General features: G+C 55.8%; 1 protein-coding gene across 1 annotated transcript in view; it reads left to right on the plus strand.

The window, feature by feature from the left end:
• The window catches only part of LOC114501809 (contactin-6), a 128,674-nt gene that overhangs the window by 12,799 nt on the left and 91,500 nt on the right, over positions 1-24,375 (plus strand). Inside the window, 2 exon segments of the mRNA XM_036030243.1 lie at positions 17,651-17,777; positions 23,040-23,215. Of these exon segments, the coding sequence (XP_035886136.1) occupies positions 17,651-17,777; positions 23,040-23,215 (303 nt within the window).

Below are 24,375 nucleotides of genomic sequence, written 5' to 3' on the forward strand. Positions count from 1 at the left end.
ACGTCTGGCACGATAACCCTGCTCTGGTTGATTGCTGTTGTCCACTTGTCAGGATTATGCCTGCCACGTTTCCCTGCACGGCTCTGGGACGTCCTTGGCCTTGGTTTCTTACTTGACCACAAGGGTGTAGCACGTCCCAGCCGTTTACAGCTTCCCGGGGATCCCAACGGCGCATCTCGGCACAGGCTGACTGCCCCTGCCCAGCCGGTGGCCTTTCTCCCTGTGATCTTGGCGTCCGGAGGCTCTCAGACATTCTAATTCTCTTCCATTGTCATAGCTCTCAGAAGTGGTCCTACTTTCTCTGACCGAGAGGATCATTGAAGGGGACCCGCCTTTCTCAGAGCTGCCCACGCCACACGGGAGCGGGGCCTCTGGCAGCTCCCTCCAGGTGGAGGCGAGGCCAGGCCAGGGGGAACTCGGGTACCGTGGTCACGCACGCACCCGCAAGTCACGCCTGCTGCTCCGTGCAGTTGTCCCAGCTCCCCGAGTCTCTGAGATTCCGCCTCGCTTTAGGGAGCAAGGGAGCCACCAGAGGCCTACAAGGAGAAACACGGTTTATACTTCTTCACGTGTTTTCAAGGTGTCCTGATCATGCAGATACACGTGCATACTTCCACAGACACAGTTGTACACTTCTGGTCATGCAGACATGTGCATACACTTCTGGTCATGCAGACACACGTGTGCATGGCTGATCATGCAGGCACACATGCACTTTCTGATGGTGCAGACACATGGGTGTACTTCTGGTCATGCAGACACACATGTACCATTCTGACCGTGCAGACACATGAGTACACTTCCGGTCATACAGGCATACACATGCACTTCTGGTCATGCAGACACACGTGCACACTTCTGGGCCGTGTCGCACTGGGGCACAGTGGTGTTTATGCTTCTAAGCACCTGCGTGCGCCTGTGCCTCAGGTGTTACGAGCTTGCAGTTCTGAGCTCGCGAGGCGACTCCTTTCCAGCTGTGTGCGTTCTCCCGGGGGCTCGCCCACGGGGTCCCCGTCCTTGTGACTTGTTGGTTGGTTTCATGTGGATGACTCACGGCTGAAACATTGATATTTGAGAGTGTTTTGTTCTCTCAGTTGAAGGTATTCTGTACAAAGAATTCAAACGGTAATAACATTTACAAAGGCCGACCCCACAGACGACGCAGTGTCTCTCTTCTCCACACATTTCCGCCCAAGCACCCCCTCTGCCCACCTCCGCCATCACCCCCACAACCCCACCAGCATCGCTCTGTCACCATAGTAACGCCCCAGAAGATCTCTTCCTTCTGTTTCAAAGCTTTAGACGTTCAAGACACCGAATGCATACTGAACGATCTCCAGATATTTTTACATTCATCCATTATCCTACCATCTCCTTAAGTATTTCTAGCTCCTCTTCTAAAAGCCTGGAAGGGGAGAAGAGTCTACTCATTGTTCTAACCAGTGTCCCGGGGAGACAAGTCAGCCAGCCTGGTGTTCCTGCACCGGGATGTTCGGTCAGTCATCATGTCCCCAGGGGAGAGTGAGACCAGGTGAGGGGCACCCTCCCTCCCCAGGCCTCCGGGGAGAGGACTTTTCCCTGACCTTGTTCCCAGGGACCTGGAGAAGGACGTCGTGGGGACAGGAAGGGCTGGCTTCTGAAGTCACCACAGAACTAGACTCAGCAGCTCATTGTGCGCCAGGCTCGGGTTGGTACCAACTCTGCGTCCCAGCGCCATCCTGGGAAAGAGGGGAAATGCACACGGGGGGAGGAGCCTCTCAGGTTAAAGCACAGCGAGCTCTTGTTGAACTCCCCTTGCCGTTTCGCCTGGCTTTTTTGCTTTTAACCTCGAAAATGTAACTCGTGTATGAACCGTGCATGGATTTATACCCCACATTTCACATGGAAACAAGAGCAGAACGTTGATGAAACATGTGTGCATGCCTGCGGCATGAACCTGCCCAGCAGTTCCAGCCCCAAGAGCGTGATCCAATCGGAACCCTCGCCGAGCACCTAGGGCCCCTTTTTTCTTCCCTGTGCGGTGGCGTTGCGTGGACAGTTTCATCTCTTTCTCTTAAAAGTGACCCTGGAACCAGTGGTTGGTTCCGTGGGTCCCCAAGGGCACAGCTGAAGGAAGGTCAGCTCCAGAAGCATCCACGTTGATTGCCCAACATGTGTCATCTCAAATAATTATTTTAATTATATTGGTGATTTAGCTGACTGAGCAACATCAGTGTCATGGTCACGGGCACGGTCTCTTTTTCTTCTTCCGAGTGTGCTCTGACGTTGCGACGTTTGAAAAGGCCGAGGGGAGTTTCTCCATGCAGAGGCGCGGCCCCGGAAAGGCCGCGGTCAGCGCTGCTCGCTCTGCACTGAGATCCCTGGGCCTCGGAGAGGCGGGGCCGTTCTGGCGTCGAGACCAGCACGAAACCAGGGAGGCAGTGGTGCGAGGAGCAGAGGAACCGAAGACACCATGTGACCAATCCTTCCGTGACAAGCAATTGCCCTTCCTCAGGCAGATAGATGCCATGGCTTCCTGGGTAGTCCTGGCCTGTTGGTAATTGTAGGTGTATAAAAAATCCATGAGAAAAAATAGCAGAAGGAGTAGGCTGGCCCGGGCTGCTGCGGCAGGCTCTCGTCGTGACTCTGTGTCTCCTTCCATGTCAGGGAGGCGCTGCGTGGGTCCTCTCACGGGGACCCGGGCTACGCCGGTCATACAGCCACGTGCGAGTGTTTCTGGTGCTCCGTGTTACCCATGTTCCAGGCATCTCAGGCTTCAGAAGCTACCTTGAACCATAGCCAGAGGGCATCAGAATTGAACCACAGAGCTGGCCGAGGTGACTAAAGGTCACCCATCCTTTGAAAGGAAATTGGTGGGTCCAAGTTCACGCTGGAAAGCGTCCCCAATCTTCAGACTTCACCAGGAGGTACACCCATGTCCGCAGGGGGTTTCTCAAGTTCCGGTGACACCCCCAGAGTGACTGAGGAGGGGCAGTGACACGTTTTGTTCTGACTATTTTAAGAAGGTTCACAAAGACTTTTAATTTAAAATGACCAAAATATTGAGTCTTCTGGATTGACCAGCAAAGGAACACCCATAGGTGAGTCCGCTGGCTTCTCGGCTCCCACGTGGGTGTTGCTCTTTCTTTCACGGTTTCCGTGCGTGAGTCCCCTTTCGTCTCTTTCTGACGGCACAGAAACCTAACCGGTGCCTCTTGAGTCCCTAAATGCAGTGTTCCAGGTGGAGAAGACCACCTGAGCGTGTCTGCACCGGGCGTGTGGCCCAGGCCCCGGCGGAGACCGCGGCCAACCAGCGTCTGCCTCCTTGGTGACTCTGAAGGCACATGGTTCTCATTTGGTGTTGTTATAAAGGGGGGAGATTGATGCACGTCACCTGCCCTGGACAGCGTGACTTCTGTCCCTCTCCCTGCTGACGCACAGAGATGAAAGAAATGCTGGCGTCTCTAAGGCCCATTTGGTGCTGCCCGAGGGGAACAGAGACGTCAGACATCGATGAGGGAAGTTCATTAGGATTATTACCTGTGTCTGCACAGACTGGCTTGCAGGGGCCGTGGCTACTGCTGGGTTGTCCAGAGGTATTTGTTCGAGGTGTGGTGAGGCCTTATAGTGTCCCTGTCCCTTAGGAAGTGCCATGGTAGTGGCCCCTGTGCTGGTTGGGGGGACAGCAAGGTGATCCGTGGATGGCTTTCTCAGGGAGCAGTCACGCGGACATGGCGGACGGCCCGTGTGACACTCCTCAGGCTCAAGCCTCTCCGGGGACCACGATGCCATCGCCGGCATGGACTCCCCAGCGGGCCTAAGGCCCCAGGCAAACAGACACCTTATCAGGCAGGACCCTCCTGGGGCTGAGTAATGACCCCCGACAGCAGAGGGTCAGCACGTCCTCGGGCCCGTGTGACTCAGGGCTGACGAAGCGCCGAGACCACTTCCCACGCCCGTCAGAGGAAACACACAGGAAGCGCAAGGGGTGCCTCTGTCGTGGTCCTGCCCTGTGTCTCCCGCCAGGAGGGCCTTTAGACACACTGTCCGCTTCTCGCTCTCTGTGCTCTCTTCGCTCGCCTTGCCGGTGCTCTGCAGAACCCCCGGTGCTGCTGGCAGGTGTTTGGGCCACTCACGGCCACACGAACCTGACTAGACTCACGGCGTCTGGGTAGACCGTCTCCGCCAGGTCCTGCTTTCTCGGCTTATTTACGGCTGCAGGGCCCTGGTGTCCCGGACCCTGCCAGGCACACGTCTCCGGATGCCCGGGGCCACTCCACAGGTGGGTGGTCCTCTTCATTACACTTGGGGTCTGACTCTTCTCACACCTGGAGCGATCTTGTTTCCGAGTTGCTGGGGACCCATCGCTGCCACGTCCTGTATTCTGCACAAGGGCCCACCAGCTCCCTCAGCAGTGGAGGGAGATCATTTTGCATGAGGCAGCCTTAAAGGTTTGCACCGAACTCGGCAGCGAATGCCTTTGTTCCGCCCAAGAACGTGCTCACTGGCGGTGTAGCGCGGCCAGGCGCCATGGAAGGTCAGGTGCTCGCGGCCCTGTATCGTGGCCGTTGATGCCGAACTGCAGATGAATGTGCTCAAGGTCACAGAAGCAGCGCCCTTGACCTTGGCAGCTTCAGGAAGAATGTGCTTCAGAGACGCACGCACACTGCTCAACCGCGTCGGGCATTCGCTCGGGCCGACCAGCCCCCCGGAGAGAGCGTGGATCTTCCTCCTCCCCCACCACAGTGCAGGGGCCGCACAGACCTGCTCCAGGAAGGCAGGGCAGGGACCCTGTGGGAGTGCGAGGCGGCAGCACACGCCCTGAGCTCTGAGGAGCGCCGTGGCTCTGCGTTGGGGGCCGGGGTTGTCCCGGAGCCTCCGACACGCAGCTCGGCTGCTCCGCTCAGGGGGCCGGTGCTGAGGCCACCTGCTGCTCTCCAGCTCCGGGAGGACGGGGGCTCTGTTCGTGCTGTGCTCCGTCCGCTGCTGCGCGCTCGGCCTCTCCACGCGACTGGCGGGCGTGAGAAGGACTCAGGGATACTGCGGGGCTGCGTGCGGGAAGGGCCGTGAGGAGGACGAGCCCATGTCACGCTGCAGAGCCCTCGGCGCTGGAGCCCGGGCAGCTCTCGGGAAACAGCCATGTGGAAAACACGCGGTGGAACAAAATGACTACACCCTTTGTACTCGTGGGAGAGTTTCGTGATGGGTTCTTACAGGGAATTCATTAATGATAGCATCAGAATCCAATTTGTATTGTCCATTATTTTTTCATTAAACGTGGACCGAGGGGCATCGCATTCACCGTTGTAGGTCCCGGGGACCCAGAGGTAAACAGAAAGAGCCAAAAATAAAGAGCGTCCATGCGCCGCCCTGCCCAGCCCAGCACGGCTCCCACGTGCCTGTCAAGGCCCAGTGGCGGAGCGGGAAGCAACCTGCCGGACACCGACGATGTCAGGGCACGTGTGAGGCCATGAAGGTCATCGTTCACCTTCACCATTTCTGCGTCCCTCAGAGTCTCCACAACTCAACGGGTGCTAAAGCGTTTTCTCTGAGACGAGAGGTTATTCAGACTCACCTGTTCACCGCCCCCATCTGCCCTGGAGAATTTCCCCGCTGGTGGCTCTGAGTTAGGGGCATAATGGCAATGGGTCACGTCAGTGCACCGGCCAGCGACACACCCGGCCGCACCCCCCATTGGAGGTCCCGGCCTCTGATTCACCCCTGGCCGGGCATCAGGGGGCTGAGGCAGCTCCTGGCTCACTGGACCGTTGTCTCCCTGCCCTGTTCTGTGTCTGGGCTGTTGTAGGGGTAGAGGTGCCAGCGGGTCCCAGCACAGCCCTGGGATCTCGCTGATCTACACCTGTGATTTGCTAGGGCCGCCGTGAGAACCGTTGTGAGAGGTTATGGGCAGTGGACACGTTTATGTCCAAGTCGGCTACAGTCCCTGGGTATTGGGAAGCACCTTAAACTCAAAAAGCAGCATCTAAAACACCTTGTGATGCAAGCCAAGCCCAGGCACACACAGACTCACATGTGTGATCATATGTGCACACACATGTACCCGTGCACACATGCACGTGTGTGTCTGCACACAGGTGCGTACCTGTGCACGTGTGCACAGAATAAAATAGAAACAGGTGCACGGGTACGGAGGACAGACTGACAGCTGTCAGAGGGGAGGGGAGGGCTGGGCGAGGCAGGAGAAGGGGTCCCGCAGAATAAACCTTGGAGACACTGAGGAGAGTGGGGGAGGACCAGAGGCAAGGGGTGGGGGAGGGGAGGGGCGTGAAGGGAGGTCAGTGGTGGTGGGAGGAGACTGGCCCCGGGGAGTGAACACACAGCACAGCCCACAGACGACGTGTTACGGACTGGCGCACCTGAAACCTGTGTAACCTCATTAACCAAGGTCACCCCGATAAATTCAATAACAATTTCATTATAAAGCTAACTCGTGGCCCCGGAGTGGACTCGCCGCTATTTCTGTGTTACTGTGCATGTTCTGGTCAGCCAAAGCCCTTGGCACCTGCGGATTACGGGCGCTTGGGAAGGTTCACAAGATGGTGCTCTTCCCTCGCCCGGCCTCCAAGAGACACCGGCGGGAGACGGTGACGCGAGTGACGGCCAGCCCGCCCGCCACAGCCGTGCCCGCCGAGCCCGAGCCGGTGTCTGCGCCTAGCCTTGGGGTCAGCACGGAGGATTCAGGCACGTGGCTGTGTTTTTGCAGAACAAGCTCTAAACAGGGTTGCGGCTTCCCGTCTTCGTCTTGAACAACAGCAGCAGGCGCTGTAAATGCGGCCCTCTGGGGGCTGCCTCCAGCTGGCGGTGAGCGCGCTCAGTCCCACGGCCGTGAGGCTCTGGCCGGCAGGCCACCTGGGACGCCCCAGGGCAGCGGACACCTGTCTCTGAGCCTCCGCCCTGGCGGCTCCTTCCTCATCACCCTTCCCCGTCTCTCCCCACCACCCCTGCTCCCTTGGCTGCCGGGGCCACGGCCACCCCAGAGAGGCCACCTGGTCTCGCCGTCTGCCCGTGGGGGACACGCCAGGGCCTGCATGGTGCCCGGAGACGTGCGTGCAGACTTGAGTAAGACGCGGAGCGTCGCTGGTCCATGGAGCCGTTAGCAAACTGTCAAAGCCTTCCTCACCACCATCTGCCGGCTCCCCGCTGGGGTGACACTCGCTCTGAAGAGGGTCCCCCAACCTCACAAGAGCCAACCGGATGAAAATGAACACCGTGTATCAGAAAGCCCCAAGCGAGGACTCTCTCGGGTCCACCCACCTCCCGTCTCTAGAAACCTGTGCCGAGGAAGTGATTGCAAATATGGGAGAGCCATTCGTATCACATTATTTATAACAGGAAGCGGAACTGTGAGGCAAGGAAAACATTTTCCTGGAGACATGTTAGTCACGTGACCGATGATGACATTTAAAAAATTTATAGTCCTATTACAAATAAAATTTAATAAGTACCAGCTAATAAGTAGGGGGAACGTTTGTAATAGTTGTAGCTATTGAATAATAGTAAAAATTAAAAATTAAAAACAGACAGAATTTTGGAATTACAGCCACCAATATCCTGCTAGTGGTTACTGTGCAGCGGCAGAATTGGGTGTTTTTTCTCTTTACATTTCCGAGTCTGGCAAATACTCTGTAATGAGCGTGTGCTGTGTTTATAATGGCATAAAATAATAACCTTGAACTTGACCGAATGCCGGCTCAGTGAAACAACCTTCTGTCTGTCTGCGTGTCCTCGCCGGTGGGGTGGGTCTCAGGTGGGCTGACCTCTTCACCAGGTGGGGGGGGCACGGCCAGGAGGGAGAACCTGGGGAGGAAGGAGGGGAAGGGGGAGAGCCGCTCACTGGCCCCGTAAATGTCCCCAACGTCCACGCAGCAGCAGCACCTCGAGTGGCGTGGATACCACTTATGTTCAAATCCCGAGTGAGGACACCGGGACCCCACACTCGGGACTGGCCGGAGCCCGCAGGCGTGAATGGCGGACACCGGAGCGGCCCTCCCACCGGGACCAGCCGGCTTCCCTGCTCGTATCAGGAGAAAGAATTGTTGCTGATTATGTGTCGGAAATAAGTCGAACTCCCCTGTGTCGTCTCTGCCGACTGCCTGGTCCTTTAACCTCTGTCTGGGGTGGCAGACAGCACCTCAGGGTGCCTCGGGGCCGAGACTTCCTTTCCCGGGGGCAGACGTGCGTCCAGTCCGGTGCAAATGTGCTGTCCAGGGTATCTGGGCGGCTGGGGCAGGAGAGAAACCGAGAAGCCGGGAGCTCGTCCACGCTGGGGGCCATCTCCTGACCTGAGCCGTCATCCATCATCGGGGCCAGGGCAGGGACGCGTGAGGGACTCGACCCAGCACATGTGGTCATCCGTGAGAGAATTCCACCGTGGAAAATATCAATCTGCTTCTAGGCGAATACACCTTAAACCAGCGTGAGGAAAGGAGCAGCGAAAATGGTTTCCGTGGACAGAGAGACAGAGGAAAAACCCAAACACAGGCGCCCCTGCCTGCCCGGTCTGGGAGGAGAGGGCCGGGAGGGGCTGGGCGAGGAGGACGGAGCAGACCAGCCCCACGGCAGCCCAGACCCCGAGGGGGGCAGCCAGGACCCCGAGGTGGCAGCCCGGGCCCCGAGGGGGGCAGCCCGGGAACGAGGTTACCACGCGTCCACACAGACATGAGCCCATGAAACTTCATCAGGCCGTTTCCACAAAGGGCACCTCTCCTCCGACAAGTCTGGTGGCGTTTTGCCCGGCACAGCGGGCAGGAGGACACGTGACCGGGAGGGGTGAGAGGCTTCAACCTGGGACGCCCTCCGTGGCAGAGGGGTGCAGTGACAGCCTCCCCAGGGAGGCCACTCGGGGCGCGTGTCCCCCCACCCCGAACCCGCTGACGTCATCTGGGCGCTCGTGCGGGCAGTGGGCATGGAGCAGGAGGGAGGGGGCGGCATGCTTGTGCTTCCTGGTGACGGCGCACCCGAGTCATGCCGGCTCCCACCCAATCAGGGACGCCCGGGGTCCGACCTGCACCTGCTGGCCACAGGGCTCCAGAGGGCCGGCCTGGCCGGGTTCCTGTCCCCCAGACAGGAAGTCTGGGGCTTGCTGCTGCTGTGTCGGTGGACTCGGCACCTCCCAGACAGAGGCGGCCCGGCTGCAGGCGACGACCCCAGGGCGGCCACCCTGTCGATGTGGACCGAAGGTGTCCTGGGGTTTTCTGACGTCTTCACTCGGGGACAGGTCAGCAGAGGGCTCGCAGGGGCTTGTGTGCCAGACGGCATGCAGCTTCTTCTCAGAGGTCAGTGTCGAGGTGGTCTGCACTGGGGAAGGAATGGGGCCGGAGACCCTGAACCCCACAGGAGGGAATGTGGGTTGGCCCCACCGTCGGCCCCCCAGCACCGGCCCACACGCAGGCCTGTCCCTCTGGCCCTGGAACTGTAACCAGTCTGAACGGAGGCCCATACACCGACAGCTGCTCCGGACCCTGCTGCTCTTCCCGCCCGCCTCTCCCCCTCCGCCGCCCGGCTCCTGCACGGAGGGCTCTGGATCCCACGCCACAGCTCCCATGTGCGCCCCCATTTCCTTGCAGCCTGGCCTTCCTGTCTTGCTCCAGCTGGACCTGGGTAGCGACACTTCATCTGCAGAAGAGAGAAGAGACGCCCTCGCCACCAGCAGGAGTGCTTTGTCGTCCCTGTGCTCACGGTCCCTCTCCAACACGCGGCACTTGGAATGATGTTCTCGGCCACCCACGGGAGGGCTGTGCCCACGGGGATGCTGACCACGGCCTGACACCTGGAGCCCGTGCCCACACCAGACCCCAGGGCAGAGGGGCCGAGTTCAGGTTGCCCCTGGATTTTAGTAGGAAGGTCACCCTGGATTTTCTGCACGGGCCCAACATGGTCACCGGGGTCGTTAAAAGGGGACTCGAGAGACAGAAGAAGAGAACGTGGCAGTGCAGGGACAGTCAGAGAACTTGGACATGAGGAGGGCCCAGTGCCCTCTCTCCAGCTTTGGAGATGGAGGGGGGCCCGCCTGCCCAGGGACACAGCGGCCTGGACAGGCTGAAAGAGGCGAGGGCAGGAACAATGAGTCTGTCTGCTTGGGGCCTCAGAAAGGGGACGGGGCCCAGCAAGGCCCACGTTGAAGTTCCGGCCTGCAGGAGAATGATTCAGAGAGGTGTGCAGTGTCATGCCACGAACTCGGAGGCAATTTGTTACGGTAGCGGTAGGAAACCAAGACGGCGATCCTGGTGAAATGCCCTCGACCTCTCACACCAATCGTCTGCCACATTTCTGGCTGTTTCCTCGCTCTTGCCAACTCCATGGATGTGGGGCATCCCTGGTCTTCATCTTCGGCTTTCCTGTCACTCAAGACCACACTGGGGCCGTTGCAGACACAGCCACGCTGCCCCGCGCTGCCCCCCAGCTGCCTCCTCCTCCTCCTCCTGCCCCTGCATCAGAGAGCCCCTAGTCACTCAGGTTTCACCTGCTGTGATGACACTGGGGAAAATGGCAAAATCGTGCATCTCAAACAAATGTGAGCGGGCCACACCAAAGACGTCACTCTCTGTGGTACTGCAGCCAGTTCATTGCTCCCGGGGCCCCAGCACCACCAGCTGCGTGACGTCAAGCACGTCACCACAGTTCTTGAAACCTCAGTCCATTCACCCCGAAGATCGGAACGTTCAGTCCGCCCGCCGGTGTTCGTGTAGGGTTCAAGCAGGCTCATTCATGTGCAAGCTGAACTTCAGCTCTGGAGCTCCCTCCATGCTAAGATCACTCTCATTGGATTCCGAGCTTCTCGCGGGCAATTCATGCACCCAGTTCTGCAAGGGCAGTGCCTGCAGGGGTTTCAGCGTGTACTCAGAGGAGACAAAATGTGGTTGCGTTGATTCACGTTACACTTGACCGACGTGGGCTGGCAACATCCAGCAGTGAGGATGGAGATTTACGTTCCGCTTCTGCTTTAAACTGAGAAGACGAACAGAGTGGGGAATGTGTGGCAATGGACACCTCTCGTTGTGATTCGCCGTGGGGTCTGTGTGCCACTTCCGCTATGCCACAGACGACCCAGCCGGCCTCATGCTCCGCCTGCCCCTCTCTGGGTCACCACAGACTCCGGGCTGAGGCACTGCCGGTCTCCGATGTCCCACCGTATCTGCAATGTTAGTTCCTTCTACTAGGAAGCTTTACACAAATAGCGTGATGGCTGCATCATGTTCCCAGCAGCTTCTCAACAATGAACCGTCTTCTCGAATGTTTATGGCACAGACGACAAGTCAGGCGAGGCCATCGCCCGCTGGCTGGTGACGCCGCCGCTCCAGATCTGAGATGTTTGAGTGAGGAGTCACTAATTAGTCAGGTTGCAAAATGAACACCACGTCAAGTGTGGCTGGAATCTAAGCATTGCTTGAAGTTCCAGCTGATTTGAAGTCGTACCTTGTTCAGCTTTATCGATATGTGATTGACATGTGATATCGTGTACATTGAAGGTGCACGTGGTGTTGATTTGATATATGCGTATATTGCATATCACCACGTAAGGTTACTTAACATTTGCCCTGCTTTGCATATTTGCCTTTTGTTATCCAACTTCCCCACTTAGCGTACCGCCCGCGAGGCCCGTCCACGCCGTGAGAGGTGGCAGGGCCCCCTTCTTTCTTGGGGCTTCAGGCTTACTGGTGTTTACAGGTAGGTAGATGGACAGACAGATGGATGACAGGTGAGTAGGCACCTAGGTAGGTAGGTAGGTAGGTAGGTAGAGATACAGATGCCACATTTTCCTCGTCCACTCGTCCATCCGCAGACACGTGGGCCGCTCCCACGTCTCGGCCATCGTGAACAATGCTGCGGTGAGCAGGGGAACCTCCACCTTTGAAATAATTTCAAATGCACCTTTATACATGATCATCAAACAATCGCCAAACTGAAATTCTCTGTCCATTCGAGTTGAAAGGCCAAGGATGTCAGACCCCAGTCTGTCCCCCAGCCCGCCCTCCAAGCCCCTCCGCGTGCCCGCCTCTGTTCCGGGCGGCGAGGCCCGTGCGCGCAGGGGACCCGCCAGAGCACCGTCTGCAAACCTGCATCCATGCATGCGTGTTGTGTGCATTGTCTACAGCTGCAGATTCACCTCTTGTCCCTTCCCTTCTGCTTGAAAAGCAGCAAATCCCTGAGCAGTCCTGAGTGCTCTCTTCCCCTTCCATTCTCCTCCTCAGGTCAATCAGCTGGTTAGTCACCTTTTTCTCACCTCCGGCCCTCACCCTGGCCGCCTTCCTGCAGGGTCTAGCCCACCGACTGGGCTGTTGCTGCAACCCCACGTCTCTGGCTTCTAAAACTCTTTTTTTAAGAGAGGTTTTTTAAAAAAAGATATTTTATTTATTTATTTTTAAAAGAGGGTTTTTAAAAAGATTTTATTTATTTATTTCCAGAGAGGGAAAGGAGGGAGAGAGAGAGAGAGAGAGAGAGAAACATCAGTGTGTGGTTGCTGGGGGCCGTGGCCTGCAACCCAGACATGTGCCCTGGCTGGGAATCGAACCTGTGATGCTTTGGTTCGCAGCCCGTGCTCAATCCATGGATCCACACCAGCCAGGGCTTAAAACTCTTTTTAAAATGCAGCCTTTTCCTGCTCCCTCTCTAACAGAGATTACTGGTTTTTCCCCTCTTTCCTCCCCTTAAACATACGAAGCCGGGCCTATCCTCCCTGTCTGAGCCCGTGACCAGGGAGCGCCGGCGACGGCGGGGGCTGCCGCTCAGAGCCCCGCAGTGGGGCGTGAGCCTCTGGTCCGCTGCCGCTGATTCTCCCGGACATGCAGCACCTCTCTGGGATTGCTTTTCCTCCCCTGTAAATCAGGTGGAGATCTCCCTGAGATTTTTTTCTTTTTAATTTTGTAACTTGCTTGGAGGACAACGGGAAATTGGAGGGAGAGAGATTAATTCTCTTCACAGGAGCTGAGTGGCAGGGGAGACAGCGTTGCTTGTTGCTCGAAGTCTGGCAGAGGGTGGGCCGGGACGGAGGGCGCCGTGGAGACGGGGAGGGGCCCAGCCCTGGGAGAGACGGGGAGCCGGGGCTGCACGGCGGGAGGGGGGACCCAACCCGGGCAGCATCTACTCAGGAACGGCGCCCACGGCACAACCGTGAGCGAATGTGGAACTTCTCTAAGCTCGTGGCAGGGACGGAGACGTTCCTCACACCTGCCCTTGTGCAGACAACCAGGAATCTCGGTGCTTTCTGACACTGTGGGCAAAGCGACAAGATTCTGCTATTGTTTAATAAATTCAGTATGGTATAGAAACAATCTAACCGTTCACCGACAGAGACCAGACCATTAATCGCCAGCTAGACTTTTCACTGGCATGAATCAAGCTTTAACACTTTGGTAACAGCAGATATCTGGGCATAACTAAGATACCAAAACCAAGCTATTGTGTCTTCCAAAATGAAACCGTTTGTCAGAAAATGCCCAGTTCTATTAGTCTTAAACCCATCAATTAAATGAGATTGGAAGTGTGTGTCTCACAAAAGGTATCACAGGGATTGAATCTCTTAATTGGTGCTTGTAAAGCCCTTTAAAAACCACAAACGGCTCTCCCAAACGGAAGATATCATTAAGTCTAGTTACACCCCCGGTGTAGAGTGTAGGAGTGGGAGCAGCCCTTCCTGGGAGTGGGGGCAGAGGAGAGTGATACATCAGCGTCAGCCACCGGCCGTCCCCTGCCCCATGCTAGGCTGGTGCTGGCACTTCATCCGGGTCTTCCCTTTGCGGGGAGGAGCGAGAGTGGGAATTGCAAATCTCCGGAGAGGAGCAAGGATGAATGCAAAGCCATCCACACCGTCCGGAATTAGACGACCTCCTCATCACATTTGCTCCAGCCCTTTCCTGAATCGAAACGTCCGTGGTGTGCTCCAACAGATGCGTGTTTGTGTTAGACATTCAAACCATGAAAAGCTATGCAAAGAAAATGTTTAAAACCTCACTCAAATTTAATAACTGTAATAGTAAAAATTATTAATATTGGGTAACACGGCAGCCCTCTTTCTACGCCTGTAGACGCAGAGAAGGTAGATTAACACGGGGATAGATAAAGGCCTAGAAAGAGAAATCACTTTCATTAGAATGAGGTCGTGCCGAAGGTCCTTCTTTTAACATTTCAGTTAAACTGTGTTTTAGTTTAAAGCAAGTGAAAATGAAGAGATTGTGAACTTCTAATAAATGATTTGAGAAAAATATTTTTAAAAGATTTCCCTGAGGGCAAAGGGCGCACTGATTGACACGCAGAAGTCAGAATGCACACGCTTTAAAAATGACTTGTGTACGTACGCCCTGGCTGGTGTGGCTCAGTGGACTGAGTGTGGGCTGCAAAGCAAAGGGTTGCTGGTTCGATTCCCAGTCAGGGTACACGCCTGGGTTGTGAGCCAGGCCCCCAGTAGGGGGTGTGCAAGAGGCAACCACACACTGATGTTCCTCTCCCTCTCTTCCTTTCTCTCTAAAGATAAATAAATAAAATCTTTAAAAAATGACTTGTATGTGTATATACATATATAAACACACACGCACACACACACATGGCTTATGCGTTTGACTTCTCTCCGTGCAAGAAGATGACACGAGCACTCACACTGCTAACTATATTCCCTCACCCACGCGTCATTGTTAAATCTGTGCTGGTATTTCCTCATCATCGGAGTTTCTGACTTACACCTTCCGCCCCACCCCTAACCCTCACGTGGCGCGGGAGTGTCAGCTGTGTGTTTAACCACTGTCACGGCGCAGTCTCCAGGCCGCGCGACCTTAGCGGACAGGCCTCCTGGTGAAGCCCTCTCTCCAGGAAGAGCCATCTCTGTTCCATCCGCGAGAGGTTTCCTTTCCTTGTTCGCGTTACAGGGTGCTGCGTGTTATTGTATTTGAGAGATTTCTCGGTGGGCGGTGACCGTCTTGCCACCTTTTACTCGGAATATCCGGACTGTTCTTGGCTGTCTGCTAGGATAGGAGGCTGCTGCTACCACATCAGAGATGAACCTGCTGGTTCTTTAGTCTTTTAAGATGATTTGCTGGGTCAGGCTGGTCTTCTTGCAAAGTCTTCAGCTTTGAGGACCAGCTAGTCGGCGGGCACGGGCCTTGGCCCTGGGTGTGTCTCTCAGTGCCTGGAACAGCTGTGTCCCGTCCATTTACGGGGAATGTCCCCAATGGCACCGTCCGATGAGGGGTGATCCTCCATGTTGGTGGTGCCAAGGACACGGTTAAGTTGGGCCATTGTATCTGTCTTTTTTTATTCATTGCTTTTCTTCGATCGCTTAATTATCTGTGTTTTCTCAACTGCATTCATTACAATCACCTCAAATTATCCTTTTATGTCAGTAATTGAATTTTCAGTAGTTGTCTGTTTTGTTTCTGGCCCATTTTAATTGACTTATTAGTTCTTTGAAGGTGCAGTTTTGGTTGCAATTTGTATCCTGAAGTTTGCAACTTCCTAATGTATCTGATTCTATTGGATTTTTTTTCATCTTAATACTGTTGTTATTTTTTTTCTTCTTTGGCCACCTTTTTCATTTTATTTTTTATTTTTTATTACATTATTATTAAAAATTTGTGTTCTTATTCTGTAGCTTGAGCGATGTAGAGAAATCTCCTGGGATTCCTTGAGTGGTTTTTCTTCGGGAGGGGCATTTGCTTGCCCCCGCACGGCCCGTCTCTTGGACCCGCTGCCGTGGAGCAGTGGCGTGGCCCCCGTTCCGAGTCCCCCCTCCTGCTCCCGCGTGCGTCAGGCACTGCGTGTGGACAACTCGCTTCCTCCCTCGTACGGAGGGGCGACCCTGACCCCCCTCCCACAGAGCCAGGACCCTCTGAGCCCCAGTGTGGGGGCTGGGCAGGTAGTGCCGACCCACGCTGTGTAGCCTGAGGGGACGGCAGGGCTGCCAGGATCTCGGCCTTTCCTGCAGCCCCTGGGTGCCTGTCTCTCCGCTCAGGTTTTATTTTTGGTGAAAACGGTGCGCCGGGGTGAAATGCAGATCGTGAGGGACGTGAGCGAGCCGTCTGCTTCGGTAAACCACCTGCACAGGGTCAGCGGTCAGGGGAGTGTGCGGGGGGGAGACCTCCCGGGCCCGGCCTGAGGGAGGTGAGAGGTGAGGGTGGAGGGCCAGCCCAGCGGCGGGGTCAGGTGCGGCAGCAAACCTGGGCGCAGGTGTGCGGGCCTGTGCGGGGTGAAAGGGCCTCCACCCGGGGAGTGGGCGGCGGCTGTACATGCTGGTGGGTTGCCTGCAGGGGAAGGAGCAAAGGGGTGACCCGTTGAAGATGATGGGGACCCGGGGCTCCGGTCGGAAAGGGGGGTTAGGAATGCGGGCACAGGAGAAGTAGAATGAACCCACCGCAGGCCACACTGGGTGGACAGAGGGGCCACGCTGGGTGGACAGAGGGGCCACGCTGGGTGGACAGAGGTGCACCTAAATAAATGACAGTGTGTGCCTGTGTGCACACACACACACGGAGCCTGGGAGCGAGAACGCCTCCGTGCAGTGAGCACACTCGGCACCCCCACCGTGGCATCTAAACCCCACTCTCGGACACAGGAGGGAAACGAGGGATCTCCTGGCTGAGGCAGGGGAATACCAGGTGATTCCAGGACCCGCCTGGCACCACGAAGTGAGCGGGCGTGCAAAGAAGACAGGCACCGGTCAGACCAGGAAGGAGCCAGCCGGAGGGGGCCCCTGCGGGCCAGGCCAGGGACCACAGGGCCATGGGAAGACCCAGGGACGGGCTGTCACGTGTTTAAGGAAGTAAGGCCCGTGGCTGCACGCGGATAGAAGGGCCCCCACTGATGGAGACACGAGAGTGGGCGTGTAACCGTTCCACGACCGGGGCTCTTCTCGAACCCCCTCCCCGCAGCCTCCCTGCCCGCCGCAAAGGGACGAGGAGGCGCTGGACAGTGGGATCCGACAGGCTCCCCTCCATCACTGACCGGAGACATCTCAGTGCCCAGGAGACTGGCTGCACCAGGGAGGGCTGGGGGGGTGGCCGAGGGGACGGTCGTGTGACCGCTGCCCCCTGCAGGGCCAGGGGAGGCTCTTCCATGCGGTAATTTAAAAACAGGCTTCCCTGGCCTCACTGGAATTTTTACAAGTCTTTGTAGACCCCGTAACGGCACCCTCGGCACCTGGCCCGGCCCAGGCTCCCCCACCCCGCTGTCCTGGGTGCGATGACACTGCCTGGAACTGCTGCCTCCTGACCTGAGTAACACTCCCAGGGGTCACAGCCGGGTCAGGGAACGGCTGGGGAGTGATTCCACGTTGAGGGAGCCGGAACAGCCAGACGGTTACATAAAATCTGTGATTCTCGTGTGGATCCTCTGGCCGTGAAGGCTTTGTTGGGAAAATGGTGAAACGGGGCTTGAACGAGAGAGGCCGGTCCCGATTCCTTCATTTCCAATGTCGACGGTTTTCCTGCCGTCACGCACAAGAATCCCCTCGTGGGAAACACAAGCTGATTTAGTTCAGATCACGGGCGTCTGCTTGCAACATGACTCTACATGGTTCAAAAATTTCCTCTGTGCCCAGCTTGCAGGGTTTTCTGTGGGCGTGAGATCCTTCCGAAGTCAAAGCGCTAATGAGAGGTGTGGGCACGCGGCGCGGCCTCGGGCTGAGCGGCCGCACACTCTCATGGGTCTCTCGGCCTCTCTGCAGGTGCCGGCCCTTCCAGCAGCCCCTCCTTCACCCGGGAGCCGCAGGACGTCACCTTCCCGCTGCATCGGCCACAGTCCGAAGTCACCCTGAGCTGCGCCGCCAGTGGCTACCCCCCTCCGCATTACAGGTGAGGGCCCGGCCCTGGGCACCGCCCTGGGTTCTTTCTTTGCCTTCGAGGGAGGCCATACCCCCCAAAAAGGGCTTCAGGGGCCTGAATTTGCAGGGTGCAGCTCAGGGGATGTTGGCTGAGGCGAGCTGATCTGTGTCCTCCTGTCTCACGGTGGCACGGACACCTGTTCCCAAAGAGCCCCCCACGCTCCAGGCAGCAGCCACCCCACCCCCTCCCCCGGCAGCCACCCGGAGGGCTCTGTGTGTCGGTGGGACTTTCTTGGACCAGTTATCCTTGACCTGGGTGCCGGGCAGTGCCGTGGTGAGGTCAGGACAGAAAGGAAAAGAAGAAGGGAGTAAAGAAAGGAAGGGGAGGGAGGAAGGAAAGGAGGAGGAGGGAGGGAGGGAGGCACAGAGGAGACAGTAATAGAGAGATTAAGGGAAAAGCAGAAGGAGAGGAAAAGATCTGTTTCCCAAATTTGAAAGACTGAAGCACCGTCCCCCCAGGGCGGGGCTGCTGCCTCCGCCGCCCACACGCACGGTGAGGACGGAAGTGTGGGACCGCCCCCCTGAGAGCGATGAATGGAAGAGACACTTTATTGCATCTGACAAATTTCTGCGGCTCCACTGAGAGGTCCCGTCACCCCAGAAACACTGACAACAGCTGTGTCACCTCAAGGCAGAACAATGATTTTGTTCTGGGCAAGATGAAAAATGGTCGCATTTGTCTCTCCCATGCAACCTGTGGCATCACGGGGAGGGAGGCTGCAGCAAAGGCAGAATTAGTTAGATCCACGGGGTGGATGGAACTCACAATTTTAAAAACACATGCATGCATATGTCACACTTATGTGAATCATAATGATATTTTGTTGGCAAGACTTGCACGTGCAAAGTGGATCTAGGAAAAGACCAAACAAATATTGATATCACTATTACAACCGGGTTTTAAAAGCATTTTTTTTAAATCTTAATTTTTAGCAGGGAAGTTGAATCAACACACACAAAAAGCAACAATTTCAGCCCGTTTTGGCACAATAAGCTGTTTTTGTCTATTTTTTATGTTGCATTAAAAATACCTGAGCTATATTTATAACTGCTTTGATCTTGAAATTGTCTGGATTAATTGGCTAAGTTACTTACTGCACAAACTAAAGACAAATTCCCCCTTGCATCTTGTCGAGCTAACTTCAGCAGCTTTTTTTTCAACAACAGAATCGTTGAGAGGCTGCGTGTCCTCACGTCCGCCCCACCCTCTGGCCAAGGCCCCAGCCCAGCGAGCGGCTGCTGGGGGGGAACCACTCACTTCACAGACGGCTTGCTTGTTTTTCCTGAAGAATGAGCTGTCTTGGTTAATTTAACATGTGCCTACATATACAAAAGTCGGACGAGCACATTTGTCACATCACCTAATACTTAATGTTGTAATTTTATCTTTTGACAGCTAATTTGATTGCCCACACGGGGTGGTCAAGTTTGCGAAAGGAGGAAAGAACCTGTGAATCCCCGTAAGATAAGGAACATCTGCTGGGTATAAGAGCAATCAGTCCACCCATCAGCCAGCTACCTTCTGTGAAAATATCTATGGGTTTATAACAGGCAGAAAAAAAATGTAAAACAGCGGTTCTCCGGATCATACACTGATTAGCTTTATCTATGAAGAAATACACGGCATGACGAGACCACCGATTCCTGCGTTGTTAAAATGGCTTTTGTTTCGAAGATGTTTGTAAATTAGGAGGCTGGTGATAGATAGTTCCATTCCCATCCGGTAATCTGGGTTAGCCGGCCCCTGACACTACAGCGTGAGATGCCCTTAGGCCAGAGGCTCTGGAAAGAGGAGGAAAGGACCGAGTTTTTAATGCGTAAATGTCAGACTCGGAGCCGGTTTCCTGGATAATAAAGCCAAGGGCAGCGGTAGCTCAGATCAGGCACATTAGCAACAAATTGTGAAATTCAGTTTGATGTGACCCTTTCCAACTTAAATTTCATGACAAAATCTCACTTCTAACCACATTCACCCGAGACCGTGTGTGTGTGTGAGCGTGTGTGTGTGTGAGACAGAGGGAAACCTCTGTGGCTTGGAGACTGTCGGTGTTTGAGGGGATTCGGATGTGGTGTGAAGGGGTCCAGCCACGGCAGGAAGAGCCGGGACTCTCCGCTCAGCAAGGCTGTCCCAGGTACGACCCTGGGGTGACCATTCCTGGCTCCCCCATCAGCCTCCTGATCCCTGAAGGGAGGAGCTGCCTTTGATTTTCAGAGGTGTTTTCTGTTTTTGGGTCAGTTGCCTTTAGCACATGAAACCTCCTGGGAGAACATGAGCCGTATTTAGAGCAGAACTTTGGAGACGGTTTCAAAGCAGCCCATCTCAAGTCACTTCCGGTGGCGTGAAAGCACCTTTGCAAACAGGATTGCATTCCGGGGAGACAGGGCAATGTTGGGCAAGCTTGGACAAAAGCGTCCCCGTGGAAAAGACGGCTCTGTGTTCTCAAAACCATGAGCCTTGAGGTCCCACCAGGAGCTCTGCCGGGGGAAGGGCTGCCCAGAGGTGGTGCGTGGGCAGGGCGGCCCCTGCCTGCACAGCCCTCGGGCGCCAGGCCCCAGTGAGCTGAGCTCCAGCTCCGAGTGTATGTTTTATTGGAAAAGCCAAGCATCCTGTCAGTGATTTCTGCGTAGGCGATATCCCCTGTCAGAAAAAAAAACGGTCTTCAACTGTCACAGAGGATGCCTGCCAGGTCTGACCTTGATCCGGCCACCGCAGGAGGGCACTCCTCCGGTTCAGCCCGCCGCTCGCCCTCACTGTCGCACTGGGTCTTCAAACCCCACGTGCTAGAATAGGAAGCGCGCTACCGTGCTAATTTTAGAACTGAGGGATGTGATTCTCCCAGAAACTGGAGGACTGTCGCAAGGGTAACTAGACCTGAGACCCCTTCCACGGGGCAGGGGTATCACATGCAGGGCACGCCGCCACCCCGACCCCCCGAGAGACTGTTAGAAATCTACATCTTGGTGTCCTCTCAGAGGTGTGGGGACGGGCCCAGAAAGAGGCACTTCGAACAAATGCTCCGTGTAGCTGGACAGCAAGGCCCCTCTTTGAAACACACGCACACCCCCCCCACACACACACACACTCACACACTTGCCTTTTCCAGGGGCAGCAGACGGCCTTGGCCCCTCGTCACCCCGTTCCTGACCGAGGGCTCAGCTTCTCAACGGGGAAGGGTGCTCCCCGCCAAAGGTCACGATTTTAATTAAAATCCGTTCTGTTTCCTGGCATTAGTATGATATTAATTAGATGCTTAAAATAATTATTTGGAGCGTATTTGCTCGTCAGCATCGTGAGAAAACTCTCCTCGGCGTTCGATCCGACCGGAGACGTGTGCCCGACGCCCGCTGGAATCCGTGGCCACGGCTTCTCCGCCGTCAGTCGGGACCCAGCCTACCCCGGTGCCGCGCCCCTGCCCCGTGTGCGCAGCCTAATAATCATCGTGCTGCAGTGCAGTGATTAGAAGGATTACGGGGAGGCCGAGGAAAAATTCATTTGCTGCCGCCAAGCCGAGCACTTTGAATTTGTGTTGAAAAACAATTACTGGGCTTAATTAGGAGCATGTAATGATGACAGCAGTTATTCCAGTGATTGATTTCAAAATTAAAGGGACCTGGCCAAGTGAGTGCCGCGTCTCCTCTGCTTTGAAATGAAAGGGGACGTGAGGGCCACAGACTGTGCCCCGGACGGCAGTGCGACGGTGGTGACAGGGAGACCGGGGTGACAGGGAGGCCGGGGGCAGGGGCGGGACGGGCCTGAGGACAACACTCTTCCCAATGTGCTTCTGCCGGCACCGAGAGCAAGAAACTGCACACATTTCTCTGGGGGAAAAAAAATATTAGCAGGAAGCCCAGGAAAGTGAAGCGTGGTATTTTTGATTGTTGTCTTCCAACTTCCTTTCATTAAAAAGAAGTTGACGGGCACAAGAATTGGGTAAATAATTCACACATGACGAGTTGGTCCAAAAACTCTCTCATGGATTGGCTATTTGGCCAATCACTTCCCATCTTCCTTAGGGTCTGCCCGGGGAAGCCACCCAATAGCGTGTTAGCTTACCCAAGTCCCTCCTTCTTTTCTTCTGGGGTAGACGTTTGCCAGACCCTCTCCCTGAGATGTTTCAAGTGCTCCTAGAAAAGTCAGTGACCTTTGGAAGAATTCAGTAAAATGTCAATCCTTTCTAACAACTTGCCACTGACCACCAAAACATTTTTAGTCCGATCTCAGTGCGACTGGAGCACCCCAGCAAAGGGGGGAAGGACCCTCCCGGCTCGTGGGGTGGGAACTCACTCTCTTCCACGGGAAGACGCCGTCCACTTGTTTGTCTAGATGACTGATTGTCTTAGTTCAGTATTTCTAAGTGCCTAATTCCTCCAGTGGTTTGTAGGAACACACTAGGAGTGCATCTCATTGAATATGCGATACCCATACTTCAGAAACACTGGGTATCTTGATGACAGTTGGGAGGGGTGAAGAAGGGGGGGAAGTTAGAAATAATTAGTGGATATCCACTCATCTTCAAAAGCCCCTCACAGCCCTTTCAGATAACCGACTGTGAGGCTTGCCTCCCACTGAGCTCATGGGCCAGTGACTGCTGACTAATAATTAAGCCAAGAGACGTCGCTGCCTTAATGAAAATTTCTCTAGTCTCACGTTAGCTAAGTGTCATGTTGGTCCGGCGTTTCTTAAGCACCGTGGACACGTCTTCTGCGAGCTCAGTTTCCCCAGGGAGGGACTAACAGAGACAGCCGTGCCCCTCGGATGGTGGGCTGTCATCGGCCGCGCACCGGCTCTGGAGGGTCCCCGGTGTCCTCCCCGTGCCGTTGGTCACACGCTCGCCCCGGCTCCTCTCCCTAAATCACTTTGACGTTCCATCTCGCAGTGTCAGCCGTGGGTGTTTGAAGAGTTGCTCGAGAAACAGGAAGGCCAGTGCTGCTGGCGGATTGTCTAAGTTTCATTTCTCCTGACAAGGGTGCTGTTGCCTCTCTGTGCACTTTTGGGGGAACGTTTGTCATTCCTGAAGACTCGATCTTTGCCGTGCCCTGGTTGTCGATACTGCTGAGCCGTGAAGCCGGTTTCCTTCCGTGGAGCTGGTGGGGTTGTCTGCACGTGCAACCACGCTGGGTTTTCTTTATCGGTCCCTGGAATTACACATGCGTGTCGTGTATGACAAATAAATAGTGGCCGACCCTTTGTATTAGAAGGATAATTTGCTTTTTTTTTTCTCTTCCCTCGAAGGTGGAGGCATAATGGCACAGACCTTGACTTTTCCGGGAGCTCTCACTACAGGTTGGACGGCGGCAGCCTGGTGATCCGCGGCCCGCGCCTGGACCGAGACGGCGGCGCCTACCAGTGCCTGGCCGCCAACCCGCTGGGCACGGCGCTGAGTCGGATGGCGGAGCTCCGCTTTGCATGTGAGTTTGTGGGCAAAGCCTGTGATGCCCGTGATTCTGAAAATGGAGCATTTTCACGCTGTTCGTTTCAGGAGAAAAACCAGCTCTGCCTCTCTCCCGTTCTCTGGCAGCAAACGGGAGTGCGCGGAGGCAAATGTTTTCACAGCGTGCGTTCTGTGAATCCGGACTCCAGGGTTACACGCAATCTGTTCCCACGAAGGAAGACAATAGCAGTGTTGTCCTGGCTCGTGAACTATATTTAGAAACACCTCTGAAGTTCCATATGGAAACATTGAGAAAAGGGCACCGGCTCTGTGACGGTTCCCCGTTCCCTTCTGCGCGGGTGCCCGCGTGCCGCGCCCGGTGGGAGACGCCGAGGGCAGGGGAGACTCTGGGGGGGCACGTCCGTCTCCCGGGGGACGTGACTGTGGGCGCACGGTGCGGTGTGAGGTCCGCCAGAGGCAGGCTGTGTATTAACTGAGCAGTGTCCAGCTGCGCCCCATAAATGTCAGCCCAGTAATTACCTCGGTGACATTTGGGGACATTAGCAGATGAACAATAGACACAGTGTCTCTTACATCCTTCCCACGCGGGGTGGCGGGGGACTGAGAGGCGCTTTGTGGGACCCAGGGAACGCTGCGCTGGGAAGTGATTCTCTCTGCCGAGGAGGTGGTGAAGGGGAGGGTGGCCGCCGTGCCCTTGGCGCCTCCGCCTCCGGCCGCCCCCAGAAGGACTCACAGGGCCGAGGGTGCGCGTTCAGGGAAAGGGCCGTGGTCTGTTACTTCGAAGAGTAATTGCTTTGAGACTTTATTAATGAAATGCGTGTCCAGAGCCCACCCTGTGGGACTGCTTCAGCCGTCAGAGATGGATGCCTGAATGGTCGGGGCCCGCCGAGGACCCACGGAGTCCCATCGAGGCCTCACGTTCCAAAGACCCCTTGTCCACGCGAGGCTCCCTTCGTGTTGGCCACGTGGGGGCTGGCCCTGTTTCTGAATATATGTGTATATACACGTGTGTGTATATGTGTGTGCATCTGGTCATGCACACACACTGTGTGTTGCATATGCATACGTGCATATGCACGTGGTCACACACAGGCACACACGTGCCCGGCACAGTGTGTCTGACGGGGCCCGCACTGCCTACACCCGCGGGACAGAGGAAAACAAAGCAAAGTGTGC

The sequence above is a fragment of the Phyllostomus discolor genome, chromosome 7 (genome assembly GCF_004126475.2).
Source record: "Phyllostomus discolor isolate MPI-MPIP mPhyDis1 chromosome 7, mPhyDis1.pri.v3, whole genome shotgun sequence".
NCBI lineage: Eukaryota > Metazoa > Chordata > Mammalia > Chiroptera > Phyllostomidae > Phyllostomus > Phyllostomus discolor.